This window comes from Salvelinus alpinus, chromosome 9, assembly GCF_045679555.1.
Source record: "Salvelinus alpinus chromosome 9, SLU_Salpinus.1, whole genome shotgun sequence".
Classification (NCBI taxonomy): Eukaryota; Metazoa; Chordata; class Actinopteri; order Salmoniformes; family Salmonidae; genus Salvelinus; species Salvelinus alpinus.
The window spans coordinates 23966082-23992927 of NC_092094.1; the positions used below are offsets into that span (position 1 = coordinate 23966082).

General features: G+C 44.3%; 1 protein-coding gene across 3 annotated transcripts in view; it reads right to left on the minus strand.

Moving 5' to 3' along the window:
- LOC139584513 (protein BANP-like) overlaps positions 1-16386 on the minus strand; it is a 93342-nt gene extending 76956 nt beyond the window's left edge. The window contains exons 1-6 of one of the 3 annotated variants that reach the window (XM_071416470.1): positions 16203-16386; positions 5651-5729; positions 5197-5285; positions 4683-4882; positions 4183-4284; positions 3742-3914 (exon numbers count right to left, since the gene is read on the minus strand). In XM_071416470.1, coding sequence (XP_071272571.1) covers positions 3742-3914; positions 4183-4284; positions 4683-4882; positions 5197-5285; positions 5651-5720 — 634 coding nt within the window. In that variant the 5' untranslated portion in view covers positions 5721-5729; positions 16203-16386. Of the gene's footprint in view, positions 1-3741; positions 3915-4182; positions 4285-4682; positions 4883-5196; positions 5286-5650; positions 5730-14575; positions 14603-16202 lie in introns of those variants that run through there. The other 2 variants (XM_071416472.1, XM_071416471.1) reach the window with 2 other exon arrangements.
- Between the last annotated feature and the right edge of the window lie 10460 nt (positions 16387-26846).

The following is a 26846-nucleotide window of genomic DNA, read 5'->3' on the forward strand; positions in this document are numbered from 1 at the left end:
GTTACCAGCCTCAAATTGCAGCCCAAATAAATGGTTCAGAGTTCAAGTAACAGACACATCTCAACATCAACTGTACAGAGGAGACTGTGTGAATCAGGCCTTCATGGTCGAATTGCTGCAAATAAACCACTACTAAAAGGACACCAATAAGAAGAAGAGACTTGATTGGGCCAAGAAACACGAGCAATGGACATTAGACCAGTGGAAATCTGTCCTTTGGTCCAAATATGAGATTTTTGGTTCCAACCACCGTGTCTTTGTGAGACTCAGAGTAGGTAAACGGATGACCTCCGCATGTGTGGTCTCCACAATTAAGCATGGAGGAGGTGTGATGGTGCTTTGCTGGTGACACTGTCTGTGATTTATTTAGAATTCAAGTCGCATGGCTCCCACAGCATTTTGCAGCGATACGCCATCCCATCTGGTTTGCGCTATTTGACCAAGAAGGAGAGTGACTGAGTGCTGCATCAGATGACCTGGCCACCACAATCACCCGAGCGCAACCCAATTGGGATGAGTTGGACCGCAGAGTGGAGGAAAAGCAGCCAACAAGTGCTCAGCAACTCCTTCAAGACTGTTGGAAAAGCATTCCAGGTGAAGCTGGTTGAGAGAATGCCAAGCGTGTGCAAAGCTGTCATCAAGGCAAAGGGTGGCTACTTTGAAGAATCTAAAATATATTTTGATTGGTTTAACACTTTTTCGGTTACTACATGATTTCATATGTGTCATTTCATAGTTTTGATGTCTTCACTATTATTCTACAATGTAGAAAATAGTCCAAATAAAGAAAAACCCTGGAATGAGTAGGTGTCCAAACTTTTGACTGGTACTGTATGTATGCGTGTGTCAGGGAGAGCAGCTGTAATTTATCAAACGCCTCTTCATGTGTGAGGGTTTTTGGGCTCAATGTTTTATGAATATGTATTTTTGTAGTCTTCGTATATACACAGATCCCACGGGCGCATGCACTGAAATACTTCAGATAGGCCTAGGCCTACACCTTCCTAATCTTTACTTGTGCTGATACCACAGCACAGCCTTCTGGTGAGCATCAAGACTACACCGGCATACAGTTCTGGAGGTAATTATGAGCGTTGTTGTGACATTCTCAAACATTAGCATGACACCTCCATGGAGCATTACAGAGTTCAACAAGGAACCTATTCAGTGAAACAACAGACTGCCTATTTTAAATCTATATAAAGAGTAGTAACCTGAGAGCTCACTTTGTCTATGGAGAGGTGTGGAAAGGCAGACAGCTGAGTGACATTGAGAGTAAAATGCAGGGAAGTCGAAGGATCACGCACACACACCCAGGCATGCATGTTTCCTTTTTAAGAAAAACATGGTGCCCTTCGGCTAATTCTGACTAAAACGCATTGTCATGGAAACTCGCATCTGCAAATGAATGAATGCCAAATAATATCTTTGATGCTAACCAAGGAACTCCAAGAAACCACTCAAAACAGCCCAAACAACAATAACAAAAACAATAGCATGTGCTGCAGTCAGAAACTTTGCTCAATCATAAAAACCTTTCCTCTCCTCAGGCTTCTCCGTGACCACCGGGAAAGCCACTGAGTCCCGACAGAGTGAGACACCATCCTCGAGGACTTCAAAACAGTCCGAGTGAGACAATAGCTACCACAGATGCCTCACCACAGATGTCTACGCTGGTAATGATACAGAGTGAAACATCCATACACATCAACCCAGCACCATTATACACCAAGACAGGTGGTACAGTCTGGCCAAAAGTTTTGAGAATGACAGAAATATTAATTTTCACAAAGTTTGCTGCTTCAGTGTCTTTAGATATTTCTGTCAGATGTTACTATGGAATAATGAAGTATAATTACAAGCATTACATAAGTGTCAAAGGCTTTTATTGACAATTACATGAAATTGATGCAAAGAGTCAATATTTGCAGTGTTGACCCTTCTTTTTCAAGACCTCTGCAAGCCGCCCTGGCATGCTGTCAATTAACTTCTGGGCCACATCCTGACTGATGGCAGCCCATTCTTGCATAATCTATGGTTGGAGTTTGTCAGAATTTGTGGGGTTTTGTTTGTCCACCTGCCTCTTGAGGATTGACCACAAGTTCTCAATGGGATTGAGGTCTGGGGAGTTTCCTGGCCATGGACCCAAAATATAGATGTTTTGTTCCCCGAGCCACTTAGTTATCACTTTTGCCTTATGGCAAGGTGCTCCATCATGCTGGAAAAGGCATTGTTTGTCACCAAACTGTTCCTGGACGGTTGGGAGAAGTTGCTCTCGGAGCATGTGTTGGTACCATTCTTTATTCATGGCTGTGTTCTTAGGAAAAATTGTGAGTGAGCCCACTCCCTTGGCTGAGAAGCAACCCCACACATGAATGGTCTCAGGATGCTTTACTGTTGGCATGACACAGGACTGATGGTAGCGCTCACCTTGTCTTCTCCGGACAAGCTTTTTTCCGGATGCCCCAAACAATCGGTAAGGGGATTCATCAGAGAAAATGACTTTACCCCAGTCCTCAGCAGTCCAATCCCTGTTCCTTTTGCAGAATATCAGTCTGTCCCTGATGTTTTTCCTGGAGTGAAGTGGCTTCTTTGCTGCCCTTCTTGACACCAGGCCATCCTCCAAAAGTCTTCGCCTCACTGTGCGTGCAGATGCACTCATACCTGCCTGCTGCCATTCCTAAGCAAGCTCTGTACTGGTGGTGCCCCGATCCCGCAGCTGAATCAACTTCAGGAGACGGTCCTGGCGCTTGCTGGACTTTCTTGTGCGCCCTGAAGCCTTCTTCACAACAATTGAACCGCTCTCCTTGAAGTTATTGATCCGATAAATGGTTGATTTAGGTGCAATCTTATTGGCAGCAATATCCTTGCCTGTGAAGCCCTTTTTGTGCAAAGCAATGATGACGGCACATGTTTCCTTGCAGGTAACCATGTTTGACAGAGGAAGAACAATGATTCCAAGCACCACCCTCCTTTTGAAGCTTCCAGTCTGTTATTCGAACTCAATCAGCGTGACAGAATGATCTCCAGCCTTGTCCTCGTCAACACTCACACCTGTGTTAACGAGAGAATCACTGACATGATGTCAGCTGGTCCTTTTGTGGCAGGGCTGAAATGCAGTGGAAATGTTTTTGGGAGATTCAGTTCATTTGCATGGCAAAGAGGGACTTTGCAATTCATCTGATCACTCTTCATAACATTCTGGAGTATATGCAAATTGCCATCATACAAACTGAGGCAGCAGACTTTGTGAAAATTAATATTTGTGTCATTCTCAAAACTTTTGGCCACGACTGTACTATTTGGGCGTTATGCAAGAAGTAGCCAGGCAACATATCACATTCACAAATCAAAGTCAAGCTGCATTGGAGTTCAAATGTGTTTGATGGTATCCGTCTCACTGAGAAGACTCCAGCATGATTCACATTGATGAACAGTTCATCAAGTGACTTGTTTCTTTAAACTCTTTAAGCCACGTTTGGGACACGCATGTGTTTCTCAAAGCAAATCAAATTTTATTGGTAACATACACATGGTTAGCAGATGTTAATGCACGTGTAGCGAAATGCTTGTGCTTCTAGTTCCGACCATACAGTAATATCTAACACGTAATCTAACAATTTCACAACACCTACCTTATAAGGAATGAAGAAGAATATGTAGATATAAATATATGGATGTGTTTGTGTGTGTGTTTCTTGGTTTCTGTGTATGTGTGCACGTGTTCTGACAGGGCCGTACCCTCTGAGTTGAGGGTGATGAGGGTGACGTTCTGGGTGCTCTGGGCGTTGTTGGTCTGGCCGCTGTTGGACACAGAGTCACTGGCCTCTGAGCCGCTCTCCTGGTCCTCCTGGCTGTCCTCCGGTGCCGGCACCTTCACCAGGAACGTGTTCTGCCTCCGCCCGCCCACCGTGCTGACGGATCACACACGCGCATAGAAACACACACAGGCTGAGTTACAGCCCCGTATCAACACAGGGACGTGAGCCGAGCCCATATGTGTTCCATTGTGTTCTGTGTGAGCCACTAAACTCTGCAGGGTTCAGAGTACCATTGTATTATGAGGGTTCTGTGTTGAACAAACTTTAGTGGGGTTCACAGTTTTATGCACAACAGTGTTTGTTCTATACTCAATTCTACATTCTGCATGATGACAGAAGAAAACAGGCGTCAGTCACTCACTTGCTGAGGAGGTTCTCCAGGGAATCTGCCCCTCGAGTTACTGGCTCATCCTGGCCCTTCGGTCGGTCTTGGCTCACTATCACATTGGTCTGTGGAACAACACTGCAGGGGCAGACGGGGATTTCTTCAGTGTCTAATATCTCAACAGGCTCCGGTGTCAAATTGTGTTCATGGGAATAGGTGCATTCTACTCAAGCACTCACTTGTAAGAGAATGAGTACTACGCCACAACTCCCTAAACCTCATAAAGCACAAGTCAACCACTGTCATCGTCCCCCAGTGTACCACCCTGATCTCACCCTGACCAGTCCCAGTCTAAGTCCCAGCATTTTATCCCACCACGATCCTCAGGCCTAACCAGGGTCGTGTTCATTAGGCACCAAGCGGAATAAAACGACAGGGAAAGACTACCTGAACTTGTCCAATAACTTGTCTGTTGCAAAATGGTGTGCTACGGTGTGCCCTAATGAGTATGGGCCCAGGTGCAAACCTCAACTCACCAACGCACTTTATTCCAGGTCTGGGTGGCACCCAGAGGGGAGCCGGCCACCATGGGGACCTGGATGGGCGCCGGGTTCTTGTTGACCACAGCATCCAGCTTCCTCTCCAGGGCCCGGCACGTCGCCTCCACCACCTGCAGCTTGGCCTCCATGTTGTCCAGACGCTGGCAGATCGTCTGGCTAATGGAGTACAACAAGGTCTGAAGAGAGGGAGGGAGAGAGGAAGAGGGAAAGAGGCAGAGGGAAAGAAAGTTAATTGTGTGTGTGTAAGAAAAGGTGGGTGCTACATGTTACACATTGGTGGTTGATGAAGTGAGCTCCCCTTTTACAATGCAGAGACCTTGTAAAAATCACTAAAGTAGGCATTTATAAACACAATTTATGCTTTAATTTCATAGGACAAACAAGCTGACATGCTCACATGACTGATTCAGCTTGGAAGTACATACTGAATCCAATCACTCACAGCAAGGTGAGTATACCCACGACCACGATGTAGTGCAGGAGTAACTACCTTTAGAGATGCGTCCTGGGAGCTGTTGTCCACCCTTGGCCTTTTCCTGTCAGGCTTGTCATCACAATCTTCATGATTGTCCAAAACATCTAAAACAAATCCCAAATGCAGTCAAGCACAGTAAAACATACACACGATCATGAAAACACTACCAGATGCAGTGTTGACGCTTAGAAGTAGCTCATCCAAATCAAGCGATTTAACCAAATGTACCCAAATAGTTCATAGCTACCATGAAGATAAAACAACTTAAGCCATAAGTAAAGCTGAACCATTAGCCAGTCAGTGGTCCTTTACAATACAGGCAAATGATTGTAAAGAGACAACTTCAGAGTGATGAGCACTACATTTATCTTGAGCCAGCAATTTCCCCCTAATTGTTTTCCTGGTCAGGTCACATGGCCCTAGTTATGGTGATCGCACAGAGCTTTGTGGTCTTTAATAAAGATCTTACCAGTCTGGTCGCCTTGGCCCAAGTCCTCCACTGCTATCTGTACCATCTCTGCCAAATCTTGGTCCGACATCACTCAGACCTGTAAAGCCAGAGAGAGCCACAAAACAACATCAGTATTGCAAATAAAAGAGAATTGACATTATCAGGCTGTTCAACCCCAACATTAGTGAATTTATCACTGTCAGTAATAAGCAAACAAAACAAAGGGGCTTGTATTGAAAGAAAACAAACCACAGGTTGTGCCTTTTGTTTACCTGGACCTCTTGATTCAAGAATGAGTTATTTAACGAGTTTGGCAGACACCACCACTCACTGCATTGACCCCATCTTGCACTGGCTCTAAATCACATTCACAAGGCTATACCCATTCATTCACACAAACGCATAACACACACACACGCATACAGATGCCGCAGACATACACACAGTAAACATATAGTGTCGCTACCCTGTTCTTCATTTTACTCTTATCATCATCTATCCTGATGCCTAGTCACTTTACGCTTGCTTATACAGTGGGGAGAACAAGTATTTGATACACTGTCAATTTTGCAGGTTTTCCTACTTACAAAGCATGTAGAGGTCTGTAATTTTTATCATAGGTACACTTCAACTGTGAGAGACGGAATCTAAAACAAAAATCCAGAAAATCACATTGTATGATTTTTAAGTAATTAATTTGCATTTTATTGCATGACATAAGTATTTGATCACCTACCAACCAGTAAGAATTCCGGCTCTCACAGACCTGTTCGTTTTTCTTTAAGAAGCCCTCCTGTTCTCCACTCATTACCTGTATTAACTGCACCTGTTTGAACTCGTTACCTGTATAAAAGACACCTGTCCACACACTCAATCAAACAGACTCCAACCTCTCCACAATGGCCAAGACAAGAGAGCTGTGTAAGGACATCAGGGATAAAATTGTAGACCTGCACAAGGCTGGGATGGGCTACAGGACAATAGGCAAGCAGCTTGGTGAGAAGGCAACAACTGTTGGCGCAATTATTAGAAAATGGAAGAAGTTCAAGATGACGGTCAATCACCCTCGGTCTGGGGCTCCATGCAAGATCTCACCTCATGGGGCATCAATGATCATGAGGAAGTTGAGGGATCAGCCCAGAACTACACGGCAGGACCTGGTCAATGACCTGAAGAGAGCTGGGACCACCGTTTCAAAGAAAACCATTAGTAACACACTACGCCGTCATGGGTTAAAATCCTGCAGCGCACGCAAGGTCCCCCTGCTCAAGCCAGCGCATGTCCAGGCCCGTCTGAAGTTTGCCAATGACCATCTGGATGATCCAGAGGAGGAATGGGAGAAGGTCATGTGGTCTGATGAGACAAAAATAGAGCTTTTTGGTCTAAACTCCACTCGCCGTGTTTGGAGGAAGAAGAAGGATGAGTACAACCCCAAGAACACCATCCCAACCGTGAAGCATGGAGGTGGAAACATAATTATTTGGGGATGCTTTTCTGCAAAGGGAACAGGACGACTGCACCGTATTGAGGGGAGGATGGATGGGGCCATGTATCGCGAGATCTTGGCCAACAACCTCCTTCCCTCAGTAAGAGCATTGAAGATGGGTCGTGGCTGGGTCTTCCAGCATGACAACGACCCAAAAACACAGCCAGGGCAACTAAGGAGTGGCTCCGTAAGAAGCATCTCAAGGTCCTGGAGTGGCCTAGCCAGTCTCCAGACCTGAACCCAAAAGAATATCTTTGGAGGGAGCTGAAAGTCCGTATTGCGCAGCGACAGCCCCGAAACCTGAAGGATCTGGAGAAGGTCTGTATGGAGGAGTGGGCCAAAATCCCTGCTGCAGTGTGTGCAAACCTGGTCAAGAACTACAGGAAACGTATGATCTCTGTAATTGCAAACAAAGGTTTCTGTACCTAATATTAAGTTCTGCTTTTCTGATGTATCAAATACTTATGTCATGCAATAAAATGCAAATTAATTACTTAAAAATCATACAATGTGATTTTCTGGATTTTTGTTTTAGATTCCATCTCTCACAGTTGAAGTGTACCTATGATAAAAATTACAGACCTCTACATGCTTTGTAAGTAGGAAAACCTGCAAAATCGGCAGTGTATCAAATACTTGTTCTCCCCACTGTATGTACAGTCATTAAAGTCATTAAAACTCATTTTTCAACCACTCCACAAATTTCTTGTTAACAAACTACAGTTTTGGCAAGTCGGTTAGGACTAGAGGTCGACCGATTAATCGGAATGTTCGATTAATTAGGGCCGATTCCACGTTTTCATAACAATCGGAAATCGGTATTTTTGGACGCCGATATTTGCCAATTCAATTTTTTTATTTTTTATTTAACTAGGCAAGTCAGTTAAGAACACATTCTTATTTTCAATGACGACCTAGGTACGGTGGGTTAACTGCCTTGCTCAGGGGCAGAACGACAGACTTTTACCTTGTCAGCTCAGGGATTCAATCTTGCAACCTTACGGTTAACAAGTCCAACGCTCTAACCACCTGCCTCACGAGGAGCTTGTTACGCGAATGCAGTAAGAAGCCATGGTAAGTTGCTAAATAGCATTAAACTAATCTTATAAAAAACAATCAATCAATCATAATCACACATAGTTGATGATATTACTAGTTTATCTAGCGTGTCCTGCGTTGCATATAATCGATGCGGTGCGCATTCGCAAAAAAGGACTGTCATTGCTCCAACGTGTACCTAACCATAAAAATCAATACATAGAAGTATATATTCTTAAACCTGCATATTTAGCTAAAAGAAATCCTGTTTAGCAGGCAATATTAACCAGGTGAAATTGTGTCACTTCTCTTGCGTTCATTGCACGCAGAGTCAGGGTATATGCAACAGTTTGGGCCGCCTGGCTCATTGCGAACTAATTAGCCCGAATTTTTCGTAATTATGACATAACATTGAAGGTTGTGCAATGTAACAGGAATATTTAGACTTATGGATGCCACCCGTTAGATAAAATACGGAATGGTTCCGTATTTCACTGAAAAAATAAACGTCTTGTTTTCGAGATGATAGTTTCCGGATTCGACCATATTAATGACCTAAGGCTCGTATTTCTGTGTGTTATGTTATAATTAAGTCTATGATTTGATAGAGCAGTCTGACTGAGCGATGGTAGGCACCAGCAGGCTCGTAAGCATTCATTCAAACAGCACTTTCGTGCGTTTTGCCAGCAGCTCTTCGCAATGCTTCAAGCATTGCGCTGTTTATGACTTCAAGCCTATCAACTCCCGAGATTAGGCTGGTGTAACCGATGTGAAATGGCTAGCTAGTTAGCGGGGTGCACGCTAGTAGCATTTCAAACGTCACTCGCTCTGAGACTTGGAGTAGTTGTTCCCCTTGCTCTGCATGGGTAATGCTGCTTCGAGGGTGGCTGTTGTAGATGTGTTCCTGGTTCGAGCCCAGGTAGCTATACTGTTACACTGGCAATACTAAAGTGCCTATAAGAACATCCAATAGTCAAAGGTATATGAAATAGAAATCGTATAGAGCGAAATAGTTCTATAATTCCTATAGTAACTACAACCTAAAACTTCTTACCTGGGAATATTGAAGACTCATGTTAAAAGGAACCACCAGCTTTCATATGTTCTCATGTTCTGAGCAAGGAACTTAAACGTTAGCTTTCTTACATGGCACATATTGCACTTTTACATTCTTCTCCAACACTTTGTTTTTGCATTATTTAAACTAAATTGAACAGGTTTCATTATTTATTTCAGGCTAATTTTATTTATGTATTATATTAAGTTAAAATAAGTGTTCATTCAGTATTGTTGTAATTGTCATTATTACAAATAAAATAAAAAAATCGGCCGATTAATCGGTATCGGCTATTTTTGGTCCTCCAATAATCGGTATTGGCGTCGAAAAATCATAATCGGTCGACCTCTAGTTAGGACACATACTTTGTGCATGACACAAGTAATCTTTCCAACAATTGTTTACAGACAGATTATTTCACTTATAATTCAATGTATCACAACTCCAGTGGGTCAGAAGTTTACATACACTAAGTTGAGGTGTACCTGTGAATGTATTTCAAGGCCTTCCTTCAAACTCAGTGCCTCTGCTTGACATCATGGGAAAATCAAAAGAAATCAGCCAAGACCTCAGAAAAGAAATGTAGACCTCCACAAGTCTGGTTCATCCTTGGGAGCAATTTCCAAACGCCAGAAGGTACCACGTTCATCTGTACAAACAATAGTACGCAAGTATAAACACCATGGGACCACGCAGCCGTCATACCGCTCAGGAAGGAGACGCGTTCTGTCTCCTAGAGATGAACGTACTGTGGTGCGAAAAGTGCAAATCAATCCCAGAACAGCGAAGGACCTTGTGAAGATGCTGGAGGAAACAGGTACAAAAGTATCTATATCCACAGTGAAACTAGTCCTATATCGACATAACCTGAAAGGCCGCTCAGCAAGGAAGAAGCCACTGCTCCAAAACCGCCATAAAAAAGCCAGACTACGGTTTGCAACTGCACATGGGGACAAAGATTGTACTTTTTGGAGAAATGTCTTCTGGTCTGAAGAAACAACAATGCTGCAGGAGGGACTGGTGCACTTCACAAAATAGATGGCATCAAGAGGACGGAAAATTGTGAATATATTGAAGCAACATCTCAAGATATCAGTCAGGAAGTTAAAACTTGGTCGCAAATGGGTCTTCCAAATGGACAATGACCCCAAGCATACTTCCAAAGTTGTGACAAAATAGCTTAAGACACTTAAGACACAATACCTTAACAAAGTCAAGGTATTGGAGTGGCCGTCACAAAGCCCTGACCTCAATCCCATAGAAAATGTGTGGGCAGAACTGAAAAAGCGTGGGAGCAAGGAGGCCTACAAACCTGACTCAGTTACACCAGCTCTGTCAGGAGGAATGGGCCAAAATTCACCCAACTTACCGTGGGAAGCATGTGGAAGGATACCTGAAACGTTTGACCCAAATTAAATAATTTAAAGGCAATGCTACCAAATACTAATAGAGTGTATGTAAACTTCTGACCCACTGGGAATGTGATGAAAGAAATCAAATCTGAAATAAATCATTCTCTACTATTATTCTGACATTTCACATTTTTAAAATAAAGTGATCCTAACTGACCTAAGACAGGGAATTTTTACTAGGATTAAATGTCAGGAATTCTGAAAAACTGAATTTAAATGTATTTGGCTAAGGTGTATATAAACGTCCGACTTAAACTGTACATATCTACCTTAAGTACCCCTGCACATTGATATGTTTCTGGTACACCCTCCATATGGCTTCACTCTTGTGCATTTTATTATTTGTGTTATAATTGTTTACCTCTGCACTGTTGGTAAGGGCTTGTAATTAAGCATTTAACTAAAGTGTACACGTGACAATTACAATTTGATTGGGGTCTGGGATGCATTTGTTTCAATAGTGGTTGGGTCATGTTACTTGGCTGATCGCGCCCTAGCAACTCCTTGTGGCGGACCCGGTGCCGGCAGGCTGACCCCGATTGCCAGTTGAATGGTGTTTCCTCCGACACATTGGTGTGGCTGGCTTCCAGGTTAAGCAGGCGGGTGTTAACCTCTTTCAGCTAGGGGGCAGAAGTTTTATGTTTGGAAAAATAACGTTCCCAAGGTAAACGGACTATTTCTCAGGTCCAGATGCTAGAATATGCATATAACTGACAGATTAGGATGGAAAACACTCAAAAGTTTCCAAAACTGTCAAAATATTGTCTGTGAGTATAACAGAACTGATTTTGCAGGTGAAAACCTGAGGAAATCCAACCGGGAAGTGCCTTTTATTTGGAAAAATCCCTGTTCCGTTGCCTGCCCCTCCTCCATTTAAAGGGGTATCAACCAGATTCCTTATCCAATGGCTTCCTCAGGCTGTGACCAGGCTTTAGACATAGTTTCAAGCTTTTATTTTGAAAAATGAGCGAGATTTTTCGAAACACGTCAGGTGTCCTTTGATTAGTTCCTGCGTGCGAGAGATGTAGCTCGACATTTTCTTTCTCTGTAGTATTGAATAGGTTACCGTCCGGTTGAAATATTATCGATTATGTATGTTAAAAACAACCTGAGGATTGATTATAAAAAACGTTTGACATGTTTCTACAAACATTACGGATACTTTTTGGAATTTTTGTCTGCCTTTCAGGACCGGAACGAGCCTGTGGTTTTCTGAACATAACGCGCAAACCAAATGGCGGTTTTTGGTTATAAAACTAATCTTTATCGAACAAAAATAACATTTATTGTGTAACTGGGAGTCTTGTGAGTGCAAACATCCGATAATTATCAAAGGTAAGCGATTAATTTTATTGCTTTTCTGACTTTCGTGACCAAGCTAATTTGAGGCTAGCTGTTCTTACTGTTTTGTCTAGTGATTGATAAACTCACAAACGCTTGGATTGCTTTCGCTGTAAAGCATATTTTCAAAATCTGACACGATAGGTGGATTAACAACAAGCTAAGCTGTGTTTCGGTATATTTCATGATTATAAATATTTTTAGTATTTTCTTTTTAATTTGGCGCTCTGCAATTCAGCGGTTGTTTACGTAAAGTAAAGACATCAAAACTATGAAATAACGTAGAAACCAAAAAAAGTGTTAAACAAATCAAAATATATTTTTGATTTTTGCCTTGACAGCTTTGCACACTTGGCATTCTCTCAACCAGCTTCATGAGGAATGCTTTTCCAACAGTCTTAAAGGAGTTCACACATATGCTCAGCACTTGTTGGCTGCTTTTCCTTCACCCTGCGGTTGATCTCATCCCAAACCATTTCAATTGGGTAGAGGTCAGGTGATTGTAGATGCCAGGTCATCTGATGCAGCACTCCATCACTCTCCTTCTTGGTCAAAAAGCCCTTACACAGCCTGGTGGTGTGTTTTGGGTCATTGTCCTGTTGTAAAACTAATGATAGTCCCACTAAGCGCAAGCCAGATGGGATGGAGTATCGCTGCATAATACTGTGGTAGCCATGCTGGTTAACTACTTACGGCTGAGATCCCGTTAACGACTTGACAACAGCCAGTGAAAATGCAGGGCGCCAAATTCAAACAACAGAAATCTCATATTTATAATTCCTCAAACATACAAGTATTTTACACCATTTTAAAGATAAACTTGTTGTTAATCCCACCACAGTGTCCGATTTCAAAAAGGCTTTACGACAAAAGCACACCATCTGATTATGTTAGGTCAGTACCTAGTCACAAAAAAACACAGCCATTTTTCCAGCCAAAGAGAGGAGTCACAAAAAGCAGAAATAGAGATAGTGAATTACTAACCTTTGATGATCTTCATCAGATGACACTCATAGGACTTCATGTTACACAATACATGTATGTTTTGTTCGATAACGTTCATATTTATATGCAAAAATCTTAGTTTACATTGGCGCGTTATGTTCAGTAATGTTTTGCCTCCAAAACATCCGGTGATTTTGCAGAGAGCCACATCAATTTACAGAAATACTCATAATAAACATTGATAAAAGACACAAGTGTTTTACATGGAACTTTAGATAAACTTCTCCTTAATGCAACCGCTGTGTCAGATTTCATAAAAACTTTACGGAAAAAGCACACCATGCAATAATCTGAGTACGGCGCTCAGACACAAAAACAAGCCCAGGTACCCGCCATGTTGTGGAGTCAACAGAAGTCAGAAATAGCATTATAAATATTCACTTACCTTTGATGATCTTCATCAGAATGCACTCCCAGTTCCACAATAAATTTTTGTTTTGTTCGATAAAGTCCATAATTTATGTCCAAATACCTCGTTTTTGTTTGTGCGTTTAGTTCAAAAATCCAAATTCACGACGCGCAGGCCAGACGAAAAGTCTAAAAATTCCATTACAGTTCGTAGAAACATGTCAAACAATGTATAGAATCAATCTTTAGGATGTTTTTAACATAAATCTTCAATAATGTTTCAACCGGAGAATTCCTTTGTCTTTAGAAACGAAAAGGAACACAGCTACTACTCACGGGGGCGCGCCTGAGTGAGCTCGTGGCACTCTGCCAGACCCCTGACTCAATCAGCTCTCATTCCCTCATCCTTCACAGCAGAAGCATCAAACAAGGTTCTAAAGACTGTTGAGATCTAGTGGATAGACACTGTATATTGGATAGGCAAACTTACAAACCTCAGATTTCCCACTTCCTGGTTGGATTTTTTCTCAGGTTTTTGCCTGCCATATGAGTTCTGTTACACTCACAGACATCATTCAAACAGTTTTAGAAACGTCAGAGTGTTTTCAATCCAAATCTAGCAATATACATATCTTAGCTTCTGAGTAGCATGCTGTTTACTCTGGGCACCTTATTCATCCAAGCTACTCAATACTGCCCCCAGCCAAAAGAAGTTAAGTGTTCCATCAGATAGCACATCACGCACAGAGAATGACTTAGGGACTGTTTTGCAGTGTAATGCAGCACCCAAAGTATAGGGCCAAGTGGTGGTAGCTCAGTGATAAAAAAGGGAATCATCATCATTATTGTAATAATCAGCATAAAGGCACTCAGTGTGTCCCCTAATCCTCTTGTGTAAGTCTGACTCAAGTAAAAGCTGCCAACAAGTGCTCAGCATATGTGGAACTCCTTCAAGACTGTTGGAAAAGCATTCCAGGTGAAGCTGTTTCTGAGAATGCCAAGAGTGTGCAAAGCTGTCATCAAGGCAAAGGATGGCTACTTTGAAGAATCTAATATCAAAAATATATTTTGATTTGTTTAACACTTTTTTGGTTACTACATGACTCCATGCGTGTTATTTCATAGTTTACAATGTAGAAAATAGTAAAAAAAATGGAATGAGTAGGTGTGTCCAAACTTTTGACTGGTACTGTATACATGGTGATAGATCCACCTTGACCTCTGACATGCTAGAATGTTTGCCATATTGCTTACACCTGTTCAACCCTCTCAAATCTCCAGAAGCGTTCAGAGTGTAGGGGGTGTTTCTGGACAGGGCCCTGGAATCAAAGACAATTGAGAAAGAGCATTTTATTTTCCCCACTCTGTTCACTGTGTGCTGGGGTGAAGTTTTACCTGAGTGTGTCTGAGTCATAGAACAAATAACTGTATTTATTATTTATAAGCTATTCAATCATGTTGGCTTCTTGTTGAGCAAGATTCCTAATGTGGGTGCATCTGGAAAGGAAGTTACTTTATACTACTGAGAATGACGTACCCTATGGTTCCTTGAAATAAACATATTTGAAAAGTTCAGTTTGCACATTAATTGCTCTTCTTTCACAGTTCCACACAGATGTTTAATTAGTTGAATATACTGGAGAACGGTTCAGTGAGTGCATGTGTCATGGTCTAACTTTGCCTGCTAATCATGGGATATTGTGTAGTGCCTAGTGGCACACAAAGTCAACCACTACCTCAATTAAAATAGGTTTGTCGATTTTGATGTGAATGGGTATAAAAAATAAATTACTTTATTCATTAACAATTTAAACTGAGTAATGGTCATTACCATGTTGACAATATCAACATAACTATAAATGACAGGCACTCAAATTATTTCTGAACATGATCAAATGGACCAGAGGCTCCAGCTCTGGCTCCAGAGCTGTTCATGTACATTAGCTAGATCATGGTTGTAGACAATGTTAGCTAGAAAGCTAACTTTTAAGACGAAGTTGCAGATACAAGTATTATAGGTCTTCTTGATATTTATTTTTAAGCAATCTAAAACGGGACTCCTTAAAAACACGCCACTTCGACACATCTACGACCGGAAGTTACTTTTTCGTTGCGGGTTATAATTTACAGTTGGTTAGGAGAACATACACAGCAGGTTAGCATAATTAGGTTATGGTTAGTTAAAGGGTTCGCGAAAATGCTCTCCTAACATGTAACGGAAAGTCACTTCCGGTCGTAGCTGTATCGAAGTGACGTGTTTTAAGAGTCCCGCCTTGTCCTAAATCATTACTGTCCGCCATTGCATGTCTCGTTAGCTAGCTTGTGAGTTGTACATTAACTTGCTGACAAGTCTCATTTATATTCTAGATAGGCCTAGATTAGTCAATGCATTGTGATGTAATGTAGTTGCTATTGGTTCTTAGCTAACAGTTTAAAATGTGAATTGGAAACCATTCTGAGCCGTTAGCAGGCGTGCGCTACGTTGCTAGTTAACTGGGCTAGTATCTATGCAGGGTAAATAGGGAAACACATCCCTGACAAATATCTTCCAGAACAGGCTAAAAATTCAGTCACAGATAGCAGTGTAGGTAGATGCCATGTATCCGGGGGAAACCATTGCCATTCCATCAGGTTAACTAGCTAGCGCACATTAGCGAGTTGTAGATGGAATAGCTGCAGCGTGCTACTAGCCAGAAGACACAATCGCGCAATGGTAGCTAGCTAGGCCTCAATGTCCGTCCGTGGCAGCGGAATAGATGTATGTTGCAGTTGGTACCATATTAATAGTCCTGTGAAATAACATTTTGAATGCGGGTTGAAAGCACCCAGTATCTCCACTTCTGGCTCACGAGATATGTACGGTGTTAGATTGGGTTATATTACCGTGTGAATGATGAATTCTCGTGTTGTTTGTAGGGATTCCGATAACGGCGTCCTTCCTCGCGAGAGAAAAAGGCTGAACGTCGGCTCGCTTCCTCGACTTCTTTTTTTTTTTCGGGGGGGGTGTGGGATCGCAACCAACTGACATGTGCATACACCACCACCTACTGTACAGGAGTGGGAGGCCGGTCACGACCAATCTATACCACTATATTCTCTTAATAACTAACCCTGAATTTCTAACAAAATGTAATAATTACCTACAAACTTAACTACTCCCATCACCCCCACCCAAAATATCACCCACTTCCCATTCCCGTCCAACCTCTCTGACCCTGTAAAACAACCTCAATCTTTCTACATCATACATTTCACAAAATAATAACATTCTTGGTTACACCTCCTCTATCCACTGCAATCCAACAATTATCGCAACCATTTCTGTTGAATATACCGATAAATAATTTGTTAGTCTCTTGCATAGATTAACATTAACACCTGGTCCTGTCTTCCCAATTATGGGATCCTTTAAGTTCATTCAGCCTCATTTACTGCCTTTTAAAAAAAAATGCTGATATGGCTGACATGCTTAAAATAATGTGGTTTCTACTGAGATGTACAAAATTTGGCATAAGGGGATGACAAGCAGATAAGAGTGTCACGCTGTAAAATGATAGGTGACAGGCGCAGGAATACATAATAGTTTTTTTTTATTTCTCCACCCCAAAAAAAGTATGTCATGAAAACGACAGGGACGAAACCCAAAACAAACACGTGAATATATACAGTTGAAGTCAGAAGTTTACATACACCTTTTAAACTCAGTTTTTCACAATTCCTGACATTTAATCCTCATCAAAATTCCCTGTCTTAGGTCAGTTAGGATCACCACCTTGTTTTAAGAATGTGAAATGTCAGAATTATAGTAGAGAGAATTATTTATTTCAGCTTTTATTTCTTTCATCACATTCCCAGTGGGTCTGTCATGCCCTGGCCTTAGTTATCTTTGTTTTCTTTATTATTTTTTTTACATATCCTCAATTAGTATTTTGTAGCATTGCATTTAAATTGTTTAACTTGGGTCAAAAATTTCAGGTAGCCTTCCACAAGCTTCCCACAATAAGCTGGGTGAATTTTGGCCCGTTCCTCCTGACAGAGCTGGTGTAACTGAGTCAGGTTTGTAGGATCCTTGATCGTACACACTTTTTCAGTTCTGCCCACAAATTTTCAATAGAATTGAGGTCAGGGTTTTGTGACGGCAACTCCAATACCTTGACTTTGTTGTCCTTAAGCCATTTTGCCACAACTTTGGAAGTTTGCTTGGGGTCATTGCCCGTTTGGAAGACCCATTTGCGACCAAGCTTTAACTTCCTGACTGATGTCTTGAGATGTTGCTTCAATATATCCACATAATTTTCTGTCCTCTTGATGTTGCTTCAATTTTGTTGCTTCAATATATCCACATAATTTTCCGTCCTCTTGATGCCATCAATTTTGTGAAGTGCACCAGTCCCTCCTGCAGCAAAGCACTCCAACAACATGATGCTGCCACCCCCGTGCTTCACGGTTGGGATGGTGTTCTTCGGCTTGCAAGCCTCCCCCTTTTTCCTCCAAACATAACAATGGTCACTATGGCCAAACAGTTATTTTGTTGTTTCATCAGACCAGAGGACATGTCTCCAAAAAGTACGATCTTTGTCCCCATGTGCAGTTGCAAACCGTAGTCTGGCTTTTTTATGGCGGTTTTGGAGCAGTGGCTTCTTCCTTGCTGAGCGGCCTTTCAGGTTATGTCGATTTAGGACTTGTTTTACTGTGGATACAGATACTTTTGTACCTGTTTCCTCCAGCATCTTCACAAGGTCCTTTGCTGTTGTTCTTGGATTAATTTGCACTTTTCGCACCAAAGTACGTTCATCTCTAGGAGGCAGAACGCGTCTCCTTCCTGAGCGGTAAGACGGCTGCATGGTCCCATGGTGTTTAAACTTGCGTACTATTGTTTGTACAGATGAACGTGGTACCTTCTGACGTTTGGAAATTGCTCCTAAGGATGAACCAGACTTGTGGAGGTCTACATTTTTTTTCTGAGGTCTTGGCTGATTTCTTTTGATTTTCCCATGATGTCAAGCAAAGAGGCACTGAGGTTGAAGGTAGGCCTTGAAATAAATCCACAGGTACACCTCCAATTGACTCAAATGATGTCATTTAGCCTATCAGAAGCTTCTAAAGCCATGACACCATGGTCAACTTTGTGTATGTAAACTTCTGACCCACTGGAATTGTGATACAGTGAATGATAAGTGAAATAATCTGTCTGTAAACAATTGTTGGAAAAATTACTTGTTTCATGCACAAAGTAGATCCTAAGTCCTAACCGACTTGCCAAAACTATAGTCGTTAACACGAAATTTGTAGAGTGGTTGAAAAACGAGTTTTAATGACACCAACCTAAGTATAAGTAAACTTCCGACTGCAACTGTGTATATATATATATATATATATAAACTCAGTAAAGAAAGAAACGTCCCTTTTTCAGGACCGTCTTTCAATGATAATTCATAAAAATCCAAATAACTTCACAGGTCTTCATTGTAAAGGGTTTAAACACTGTATCCCATGCTTGTTCAATGAACCATAAACAATTAATGAACATGCACCTGTGGAACGGTCATTAAGACACTAACAGCTTACAGACGATAGGCAATAGGGGTGGCAGGTAGCCTAGTGGTTAGAGCGTTGGATTTACAAGATCGAATCCCTGAGCTGACAAGGTAAAAATCTGTCATTCTGACCCTGAACAAGGCAGTTAACCCACTGTTCCTAGGATGTCATTGAAAATAAGAATTTGTTATAAACTGACATGCCTAGTTAAAAAAAATGAAGGTCACAGTTATGAAAACTTAGGACACTAAAGAGGCCTTCCTACTGACTCTGAAAAACACCAAAAGAAAGATGCCCAGGGTCACTACTCTGGACGGCTCTGACTTAGAATACGTGGACAACTACAAATATCTAGGTGTCTGGTTAGATGTGTAACAACACCTGCACAGGATCAGTACATCTGAACATCACACCTGTGCGACAGGTATAGGATGGCAACAACAACTGCCTGAGTTACACCAGGAATGCATAATCCCTCCATCAGTGCTCAGACTGTCTGCAATAGGCTGAGAAAGGCTGGACTGAGGGCTTGTAGGCCTGTTGTAAGGCAGGTCCTCACCAGACATTACCAGCAACAATGTCGCCTATGGGCACAAACCCACTGTCGATGGACCAGACAGGACTGGCAAAAAGTGTTCTTCACTGACGAGTTGCAGTTTTGTCTCAACAGGGGTGATGGTTGGATTCGCGTTTATCGTCGAAGGAATGAGCGTTACACCGAGGCCTGTACTCTGGAGCAGGATCGATTTGTTGGAGGGTCATGGTCTGGGGCGGTGGGTCATCGGACTGAGCGTGTTGTCATTGCAGGCCATCTCAACGCTGTGCGTTACAGGGAAGACATCCTCCTCCCTCATGTGGTACCCTTCCTGCTGGCTCATCCAGCATGACAATGCCACCAGCCATACTACTCGTTCTGTGCGTGATTTCCTGCAAGACAGGAATGTCAGTGTTCTGCCATGCACAGCGAAGAGCCTGGATCTCAATCCCATTGAGCACGTCTGGGACCTGTTGGATCGGAGGGTGAGGGCTAGGGCCATTCCCCCCAGAAATGTCCTGGAACTTGCAGGTGCCTTGGTGGAAGAGTGGGGTAACATCTCACAGCAAGACCTGGCAAATCTGGTGCAGTCCATGAGGAGGAGATGCACTACAGTACTTAATGCAGCTGGTGGCCACACCAGATACTGACTGTTACTTTTGATTTTGACCCCTCCCCCCCTTTGTTCAGGGACACATTATTCCATTTATGTTAGTCACATGTCCGTGGAACTTGGTCACGTTATGTCTCAGATGTTTTTGCTAAGTTATATATATATATAACACAGGGATGTAACCCAAACAAAAGAGCGAGATGTAAACCTCTAAATAATACGGGACGAGACACGTCATAACAAGTGCACAATAACACGTAGCACTAAAGCCGATACAACAGAGCACAGGTACTCACAAGACCAACGGACATGGGACAATAATCAACAAGGACAATGGGGAACAGAGGGCACATATACAGTATACACATACTAATCAGGGGGAATGGGAACCAGGTGTGCGTAATGAGACAAGACAGTCCAGGGTCGGTGGTACTGAATCTAATTCAGTGACGCCCTCTGGAGCTGGTGAACGGAATGAGCAGCAGTTACGGGGGGGATCCGTGACAGTACCTCCTCCTGACGCGCTGCACCAGCAGTGGGACGACACCAGCCTTGGGGACAACCACAGGGACGCGGTGCGGGTCGGTCAGGGCGCCAACTGTGAAAATCCCTGGTCAGCGAAGCATCCAGGATGTCCCCGCAGGAACCCAGCAACGCTCCTCTGGGCCATACCTCTCACAGTCGATGAGGTACTGGATACACCGCGCCCGATGCCTCAAATCCAGGACTTCACGGACCGAGTACACCGGACCTCCCTCGATGTCCAGAGGAGGAGGTGGGGCGTCACTGGGTCCAGCCTCAGCAAGGGGACCAGGCACCACTGGTCTGAGGAGAGACACATGAAAAGTCGGGTTAATGCGGTAATCAGCAGAGAGTTGCAAACGGTAGGTTACCTCATTAACCCTCCTCAGGACTTTAAACGGCCCCACAAACCGTGGGCTCAGCTTCGGGCAGGGCAGGCGGAGGGGCAAGTTCCAGGTAGAGAGACAGACCCGGTCGCCTGGAGAAGAAACAGGTGCCTCACTACGGTGGTGGTTGGCCTGTTCCTTGTGCTAACGCACGGCCTGCTGGAGACGAGTGTTCGCAGCATTCCAGGTCTCCTCAGCACACCGAAAACACTCGTTCACTGCAGGGGCCTCAGTCTGGCTCAGATGCCAAGGTGCCAGGGTCGGCTGATTTAAAATATATATATATTTAACCTTTATTTAACCAGGTAGGCTAGTTGAAAACAAGTTCTCATTTACAACTGCAACCTGGCCAAGATAAAGCAAAGCAGTGCGACACAAACAACAACACAGAGTTACACATGGAATAAACAAGCGTACAGTCAATAACACAATAGAAAAAAAGAAAGTCTATATACAGTGTGTGCAAATGGCGTGAGGAGGTAAGGCAATAAATAGGCCATAGTAGCGAAGTAATTACAATTTAGCAGATTAATACTGGAGTGATAAATGAGCAGATGTGCTAGTAGAGATACTGGTGTGCAAAAGAGCAGAAAAGTAAATAAAACAATATGGGGATGAGGTAGGTAGATTGGGTAGGCTATTAACAGATGGGCTATGTACAGCTGCAGCGATCGGTTAGCTGCTTAGATAGCTGATGTTTGAAGTTAGTGAGGGAAATATAAGTCTCCAGCTTCAGTGATTTTTGCAATTTGTTCCAGTCATTGGCAGCAGAGAACTGTAAGGAAAGGCAGCCAAAGGAGGTGTTGGCTTTGGGGATGACCAGTGAGATATACCTGCTGGAGCGCGTGCTACGGGTGGGTGTTGTTATCGTGACCAGTGAGCTGAGATAAGGCCGAGCTTTACCTAGAATAGACTTACAAATGACCTGGAGCCAGTGGATCTGGCGACTAATATATAGCGAGGGCCAGCCGACTAGAGCATACAGGTCGCAGTGGTGGGTGGTATAAGGGGCTTTGGTGACTAAACGGATGGCACTGTGATAGACTGCATCCAGTTTGCTGAGTAGAGTATTGGAAGCTATTTTGTAAATGATATCGCCGAAGTCGAGGATCGGTAGGATAGTCAGTTTTACGAGGGTATGTTTGGGCGGCTGGAGTGAAGGAGGCTTTGTTGTGAAATAGGAAGCCGATTCTAGATTTGATTTTGGATTGGAGATGTTTATTATGAGTCTGGAAGGAGAGTTTACAGTCTAGCCAGACACCTAGGTATTTGTAGTTGTGTCACGACTTCCCCCGAAGTTGGACCCTCTCCTTGTTCGGGCGGCGTTCGGCGGTCGATGTCATCGGTCTTCTAGCCATCACCGCTCCACCTTTAATTTTTCCATTTGTTTTGTCTTGTTTTCCACACACCTGGTTTACATCTCCTCATGATTACTATGTCTATTTAGCCCTCTGTTCCCTCCATGTCTGTGTGGGGTATTGTTTATCGTCTAGGTCGGCACGCTTCCGGCTGGGTTGCGCCGGGTTTTATTTGTACCCGTGATTTGTGGAAGCCGGTACTTTGTACTTGGCTGTTGTACTTTGTGCTGCCTCACTTCTTTGGGCATTTGTTTTTGTGACGCGGTTGCGTTCTGTTCTTACTATTGCCTCAGTAAAGTGCTTCTTTGTTCACTCATCTCTGCTCTCCTGCACCTGACTTCCATTTACACCCACCGTATGACAGAATACCCCACCTCGATGGAGTCAGCAGGAGCAGGTGCCCCTGTTATAGGGGTAGAGGAGCGCGTCCAGGAGCACGCAGTGATGCTCCACCATCTCGGCGCCGCCATGGACCGCGTCGTCCAAGCAATGGACCGCTGGGAGAGACAGGGAGTCCCTCCAGCACCCCCACCAGCACAACAGGGGCCTCCACTACTCGCTCCCCTGCACCCGGTTCCAGTGGGCTTCGTCTCGCCCTCCCCAGGGAGTACGATGGGACTGCTGCCCGCTGCCAGGGTTTCCTGTTGCAGTTGGAGTTATACCTGGCGACCGTCCACCCGGCTCCCTCGGGCCGTGAGAGGGTGTCCGCCCTCGTCTCGTGCCTCTCGGGGAAAGCCCTGGAGTGGGCCAACGCCGTGTGGGTGGAAGGAGATGCGGTGCTGGACCACTTCGAGAAGTTCACCCGTCGTTTCCGAGCAGTCTTCGACCACCCGCCGGCAGGTGAACGTCTCGTCCACCTGCGGCAGGGGACGAGGAGCGCCCAGGAGTTCGCTATGGACTTTCGGACCCTGGCCGCCGGAGCTGGATGGGCCCTGATCGACAGGGCCCTGATCGACCACTATCGCTGCAGGATGTCCGTCGGGAGTTGGCCTGCAGGGACACCACCCTCACATTTGACCAGCTGGTGGACCTGTCCATCCGGCTGGATAACCTGCTGGCAACCCGCGGACATCCAGATCGGGCTCTGTTGGTTCCATCCTCCAGCACCAACGCTCCGATACCTATGGAGCTGGGAGGTGCTGCGCGTAGGGATGCCGGAGGAGGAGCCTTCGCATGCACCATCTGGCCGCAGAGGTCACACTGCCGGCCGGTGTCGAGTTGGTTCCTCTGGGGGTCGAGGCAGCAGGCAGGGCACTCTAGCGTCACCCCAGGTGAGCCGGCACCATTCTCACCCAGAGCCCTCTGTTGCCACCTGTTTTTGCATGTCATTTTTCCTAAGTTTTCCCCGCATAAGGCGCTCGTCGATTCAGGCATGGCTGGGAATTTCATAGACAGAGCATTCGCTCATAGTTTAGGGATCCCCATTGTTCCAGTGGCTGTTCCCTTCCTAGTTCACACTCTAGATTGCCGACCCTTAGGGTCCGGGTTTATTTGGGAGGCCACCGCTCCCCTGGGTATGGTGACGCAGGGGGGTCACAAGGAGAGAATCAGTCTCTTCCTCATTGACTCTCCTGCGTTTCCCGTGGTGCTAGGCCTTCCCTGGTTAGCCTGTTATGACCCCACTGTCTCGTGGCAGCGGAGGACTCTTACTGGGTGATCGCGTGAGTGCTCGGGGAGGTGTTTAGGGGTTTCCGTTGGTGCTACGACGGTGGAAAGTCCAGACCAGGTCTCCACCGTACGCATTCCCCCCGAATATTCCAATTTGGCTCAAGTATGACAAGTTGTCCACATATTCTAGGTCAGAACCGTCCAGAGTAGTGATGCTAGTCAGTCGGGCGGGCGGGCGGGCGGGTGCGAGCAGCGAACGGTTGAAAAGCAGGCATTTGGTTTTACTAGCGTTTAAAAGCAGTTGGAGGCCATGGAAGGAGTGTTGTATGGTATTGAAGCTCGTTTGGAGGTTAGTTAATACAGTGTCCAAAGAAGGGCCAGGTGTATACAGAATGTCGTCTGCGTAGAGGTGGATCAGGGAATCACCCGCAGCAAGAGCAACATCGTTGATATATACAGAGAAAAGAGTCGGCTCGAGAATTGTACCTTGTGGTACCCCCATAGAGACTGCCAGAGGTCCGGACAACAGGCCCTCCGATTTGACACACTGAACTCTGTCTGAGAAGTAGTTAGTGAACCAGGCGAGGCAGTCATTTGAGAAACCAAGGCTATTGAGTCTGCCGATAAGAATACGGTGATTGACAGAGTCGAAAGCCTTGGCCAGGTCGATGAAGACGGCTGCAGAGTACTATCTTTTATGGATGGCGGTTATGATATTGTTTAGTACCTTGAGCGTGGCTCAGGTGCACCCGTGACCAGCTCGGAAACCGGATTGCACAGCGGAGAAGGTACGGTGGGAATCGAAATGGTCAGTGATCTGTTTATTAACTTGGCTTTCGAAGACTTTAGAAAGGCAGGGCAAGATGGATATAGGTCTATAACAGTTTGGGTCTAGAGTGTCACCCCCTTTGAAGAGGGGGATGACCGCGGCAGCTTTGTAATCTTTAGGGATCTCGGACAATACGAAAGAGAGTTTGAACAGACTGTCAATAGGGGTTGCAAAAATGGCGGCAGATAATTTTAGAAAGAGAGGGTCCAGATTGTCTAGCCCAGCTAATTTGTACGGGTCCAGGTTTTGCAGCTCTTTCAGAACATCTGCTATCTGGATTTGGGTGAAGGAGAAGCAGGGGAGGCTTGGGCAAGTAGCTGCGGGGGGTGCGGCGCTATTGGCCGGGATTGGGGTAGCCAGGAGGAAAGCATGGCCAGCCGTAGAGAAATGCTTATTGAAATTCTCGATTATCGTGGATTTATCGGTGGTGACAGTGTTACCTAGCCTCAGTGCAGTGGGCAGCTTGGAGGAGGTGCTCTTATTCTCCATGGACTTTACAGTGTCCCAAAACTTTTTGGAGTTAGAGCTACAGGATGCCAATTTCTGTTTGAAAAAGCTAGTCTTTGCTTTCCTGACTGACTGCATGTATTGGTTCCTGACTTCCCTAAAAAGTTGCATATCGCGGGGACTATTCGATGCTAGTGCAGTCCGCCACAGGATGTTTTTGTGCTGATCGGGGGGAGTCAGGTCTGGAGTGAACCAACGGCAATATCTGTTCTTAGTTTGAATTTTTTTGAAAGGGGCATGCTTATTTAAGATGGTGAGGAAATTACTTTTAAAGAACGACCAGGCATCCTCGACTGACGATACCCCAACACGATACCCCAACACGCACTGGAAAGGATTGAGGTTAGTGTAGGAGTGGCGGAGGGAATTCTGCGCGTAGTCAGCCCAAGGTAGAAAATCCGCCCACTCCCCTGGTCGGTCCTGACAGTGACACCAGAAACCTGCCCACTTCCTGATTGACCCTCTCCACCTGCCCATTAGCTTTAGGACGGTACCCAGAGGTGAGATTGACTGTGACCCTCCAAGCGTTCCATGAACACTTTCCATACGCGTGAGGTGAACAGATGGCCACGGTCTGACACAATGTCCTCCCAGAAGAAGTGGTAAAAAGAGACTCGGCAGTTTGTACGGCTGACGGGAGCCCAGGCAAAGGAAGGAGGCGACAAGCTTTGGAAAACCTGTTCACAACAATGAGAACGGTGGTGTTCCCCTGGGAGGGGGGAAGGTCAGTGACAAAGTCCACCGAGAGGTGAGACCAGGGCCATTGTGGAACCGGCAGGGGAAGGAGCATTCCATAAGGGTGGTGTTCTGGGTGTCTTTGACTGGGCCCAGATGGAGCAGGAAGAGAAGTAAACCCGGGCGTCCCTGGCTTTCCGTCAATAAAAAATGTAATCAAAAAATTATTGTTCCGTCCGGTTTAATATAAGGAATTTGAAATGATTTATACTTTTACTCAAGTATTTAGTAATTTTTCCACCACTGGATGTGGCTGGGGGTTAAAGCGTTTATTTCACATTACCCATCAATTTAGACTATTGTGTCTGGGTAAGCATCATCTAATATTTATAAAATATATTTTTCTGGACACTTTCTGTTTACCTGGAATTTTTCCTTATTGTGGGCTACTACCACTTTTAGTATTAATCTTTACCACACTACTCACATGACCTCGTGTGAATCTTTAAAGAGAGGGGTGGAGCTGGCTTAAGAGAGTGTGAACAATGCTGAATGGGCGTAGACAAAGGTGAGCTCTTTAGTAGGTACCAAATCATTCAAAGGCCATTTTCTCAAAAGTGAGTTTACAAGTGTGTCAACTTTCAAAGTAGAAATACTTTCCTATTGTTCCTCAAAAATGCTATGTATGATATACCATTTTGTGACTCTGGGTCTCTACTTTTATCTAATGTAAAAAAAACAATTTCAAATTTTGCTACATAAGACCGAATCCAGGTGGGGAGTCACAAATCGAGTAAACCTAAATGGCACCCAAACAACAACAAAAAATACGCTAACTCCTCCAACTGAAATCCTTTAAATTTAAAATGGTATTAAATACAAAAATTTAGAATTTCTTGGTTGTAATAGTTCACCTAATTTCAGTTTATGTGACAAAATAAGCAAGTATTGTGAAG